The 4,579-nt window shown below is 30.2% G+C and overlaps 1 protein-coding gene across 1 annotated transcript; it reads left to right on the forward strand.

Moving 5' to 3' along the window:
- Positions 1-4,189: 4,189 nt before the first annotated feature.
- LOC127104732 (uncharacterized) lies at positions 4,190-4,579 on the forward strand. Its single transcript, XM_051041899.1, has 2 exons — positions 4,190-4,274; positions 4,338-4,579. The coding sequence occupies exons 1-2, from the start codon at positions 4,190-4,192 to the stop codon at positions 4,577-4,579; spliced, it is 327 nt and encodes a 108-aa protein (XP_050897856.1).

Genomic DNA, 4,579 nt, shown 5'->3' on the forward strand with positions numbered 1-4,579 from the left:
GCATGAAGGGAATATTTATTCAAATTAATTACAATCATTGGCTCTCAACCATATAGGGCAATGGTCTGAAATCTCCCTTTGACCCACCACCTGACCATCTATTTTCTAATTAATAACCATGTTTTCTGACATAAAAAATCTATCAAATCTACTCATAGCATTCCCACCTCCATTAAACCAAGTGAATCTACTTCCATAGTAAGGAACATCTACCAAGTCCATCTCCTAGATGAAGTTTCTAAAAGCCTCCATTTCACCTCCCCTGCTTCTAACCCCAATCCCAATCCTTTCCTCCTTACAACTGACATCATTAAAGTCCCCCCAAGCACCACTCACCCTTGTTTCTGCTTCTTTTCACTACTAACAAATCTCTCCACACTTCCTTTTTTCTCAAAACTTCAAGGAGCATAAACAATTACAAAGTAGTATTCTGTTCCTTTTCACATACCATTAATACCAACATAACCCTCCCCTCTAAAACTGAAATGTAGATCCAATAAGTTTGCTTCCACAAAATCACCATTTCGCCTACAACCCCATTAGATCCACTAAAAGATCACTCCACCTCCTCGTTTCCCCACATATTTAAAGCTAAAGAACTATTTATACAACCTAATTTTGTTTATTAAAGGAAGCAAAGATCAGCCTTACCAGCTTGAATAAAAAAGCCATTCCTTTTCCTTTTGGTGTTGCTACCTCCTCCTCTGATGTTGTAGGATAAGATATTCATTTGACTAAGTGATGATTCTCCACCTTTATTGAATTACCTTCTTTATATCTTGCTTCAATTGATTTGATTGCCTCCTCGTAAACCTTCCTAGCCTCTTAACTGGTGACCCCTAATTTGGTGATTGCATCCCACACCTTGTTCGCTACCTTAGAATCCATGTCCTTTATGATTTTCTTGTTACATTAGATAACATTTGAATCGTTTAATGAGTCACAATATGAACCCGTTCCTCCCGAATGATAATCTTTCTGAGTATCGGTTACACTTTTAGAAACATTAACTAGAAAATACACCTCGCCTTTCCAACCCATTTTAGTACCAACAAAGCCTTCTCCAACAAAACTAAAACAAAGTTCAAACAAACCTTTTTTCTACATAATAAGCAAATCCCCCAATCTTCAAATGGAACCTTTAAATGTCCATCCGACCTCCTTATTCCCCCACAAAGCAACAACTGATTTTCATCAACCTCCTTAACCTTAGTATCTTGAACCAAACACACATAAAATCTTCATTTCTAATCAATTGAGCAAGACTTTTTCTTTTGATCAAACTACCATACCTACTAGTATTGTAAGATAGAATACACTTGATGAGTCCTTGTTTAGGGATGTGCATTATAGTTCACCATGAACTTGAAGGGATGGTCATTTTCATTGTAAGCCAACTAGTGCTTGTCTAGAAAATGATTTAGCTATTTGTCAATTCATTTCTCCATCTTTTTCGATAAGAAAATTTTCCATTATTCAAGATTGAAATATCTCTTTAACTAAAAAAAGGTATATGTTTCTAAAACACCTAAGATTTATCAGCGACCACGAAGTCGTGGGTAAAAACTAGCAGTACATTAAAACGTCAAATAAGTTTGTCTCTTTAAAACAAATTTTTTTCTCACACCCTATGCGTTTAAATTAATAGTCAACAAAACTAAAATTAGAGTATAAGAAACATCATGAATATGAATATATGGATCTTTTCATGTGAAAATGACTTTGTCTCTAACTTTACTTTTATCATTGATATTGTACTTCTATGTGCTTTGACCTAGAATGATACTTTAGATTCTACTTTTCATGTCAATGAACGGTACAAACTTTTCTTACTCAAAACTTAACTCTTGTAGGAATTTATTTATCCACAAAAGTTCTTTAGACGCTTTACCCAACCTCATTAGTAGATAAAAACACATTTTTGTAATCTTGACTGTCAAAGCATTGCTCCCCCTGCAAAAGTCATCATGTATCCGTAAATAGATTTTTTTAAATCAATATGACCAACCATATTTAAATTTGTGTATCCATCTAACAAACGAGTCACCACTCTGAAAGCATGTGCATACATTGTTCGTAACTCAATTTGAAATGAATGGTAAGTGGAATACTCACGGGTTATGAATTGCTCACATTAAACATTTTTAACATTTTTCCGATGTAATTTTGTTGAGAAAAACATAATTATTCATTCTTCCGAGGAGGATACAAGTACTTACATTCCATATAATTTGCCTTGCTTTTATAAACGAAAACATACATTTCAAAGGTTAATCTCCAAGTCCTAACATCTCATTCAATTTCTTCCCTTGACTATGTAATTAAGACTATATCATTCGCAAAAAATATACATTTTGGTGCTAGTTCTTGAATGTGTTACATAAGCATATCCAACACTAAAGTATAAAGGTAAGGTTTCGGGGTTGAACCATGTGCAATCATATTTTAATGGAAAAACCGTATGTATCTCCATAATGTGTCCTCACACTTGCCGGAACATCCTTATACAAATCCTAGATAGCTTAAATATAGGCGATCACAACTCATTTCCTCTCTAAAAAGTTTTAAAAAATCACTCTAGAAATCCTATCATACGCCATCTCCAAACCAATGAAAATTAAGTGTAAATTTTGTTGATTCATTCAATGTCGTTCTACCACGTGTTGTATTAAATAGATCTCTTCCTAGGTGAACCGCTCGAACATAAAACCAAATTAATTATTAATAACTTGAGCCTTTGTTATTATTCTTTGTTTAATCACTCTTTCTCATAGTTTTATGGAATAACTCTAAGTTTAATCTCTCTATAATTTACACAATATTATATATTCCTTTTGTTCTTATAAATCGGAATTAAAATGTTTCAACTCAATTCATTTGAAATTTCCTTTGACGTCATAATTTCATTAAAATTTTGATGATATCTCTAAGATTTTTCCACCCTTCAATAGATATATACAGTGATCCAACCACCTTCTTATTACTCATTTTTTTCAATGATTCTTTCACCCCTTGTTTTGAATCCAACCATAAGAGTTATAGTTTCAATCTTCTTCTCTAATATATCTCTTGTTAGAGTCTCTTAAAATGACATATTCTTCGCTAATTAAATTATGGAAATATTTATTTTATATATTATTTATATTCTTTTTTCTTATCAAATTTTCTTTTCTTCATCTTTAACACACTTAGCGTAATTCAAATCTCTTGTCTTTCATTCAATTTCCTCAATAAGTTTATAATTTTTCTCGTCCTTTAATTCCTTCATGATTAACAAAATAACAATAATAATTCTATAAGTTGTACAAAATCTCTTGAAATAATTTCACTTTTATTTGTAAAATATTGGTAAATAATAAATGATATCCAAGCTTCATTCCATGATTCTAAAGTAAGACTATAATCTATTTTCATACATTAGTTTGTCTAACTCATTTTTGGTTAAGTTTTCATGCAGGATTTGGTATAGCATAGTTAATTTCTCATGAGATATTAAAGAGCTATTTTTTGGTGAATCAACTATTCATTATTTATATATTAGTACGTAACCCTAGAATATGAAGTTTATTTTTACATTTTAATTGGTGATGTTATAATTATTCTATTATATGGTGTCTGATTCCTCACAGCAACACAAAAAGCTAGAGTTTAAATATTTAAATCAATAATATTGCAAGACAAAAATAACTTAACCAAAAAAGCTCCATAGTATATTCTAGAGTTATACATTTCATTGTGTTAAAAACCCTTCTTACCTTTTTGAATAAATATGTCTGTATTTAACTCTTCAATGGCTCAATATAATGGTGTTGATGACCTATTATCCTCACAATAAGCCAATATATATTATTATATATATATATATATATATATATATATATATATATATATATATATATATATATATATATATATATATAAGATAATTATATATATATATTATATATCTATATATATATATATATATATATATATATATTAATATATATATATATATATATATATATATATATATATATATATATATATATATATATTATATATATCTATATATATATAATATATATATTATCTTTCTTATTATGTAATATATATTATCTAATCAAATGCTATTATATTTATGCTCACTATAAATAATTGCATTTTGCATTCATATTTCACTACAATATATATTCTTAATTGATCAAGGATGAAAACTAAGCTTTTTATCTTCGTGTTCTTTCTCTGTGCACTAATTATTATTTCTGTTGTGGCAATTGAGCCATCCAAAGAAGGTACTTGAACGCAAAATACATGTCTTTTATTATATTTAATAAAAATTGTTTGTTGATTCGTAGGTGGTGCAATAGAAGAAATAAAAACAAATATTGGGATACATGAACGAGTAGTTTGGAGTCGTAGTTGGACCAGTTGGAAAAGCCGTGGAGCACCAGTTGAAGGAGTTGGAGGAGGAAAATCAGGTGGATTGGTCTCTGGAGGAACTGGTAGTGGAGGAGATGCTAAAAGTGTGACTGAACAAAATGAAAGTGGAAAAGACAAAGGAAGTGAACCGATGGAAGAGGAAGCCGATAAAATTTAA

Source organism: Lathyrus oleraceus, chromosome 7 (assembly GCF_024323335.1).
Source record: "Lathyrus oleraceus cultivar Zhongwan6 chromosome 7, CAAS_Psat_ZW6_1.0, whole genome shotgun sequence".
Classification (NCBI taxonomy): Eukaryota; Viridiplantae; Streptophyta; class Magnoliopsida; order Fabales; family Fabaceae; genus Lathyrus; species Lathyrus oleraceus.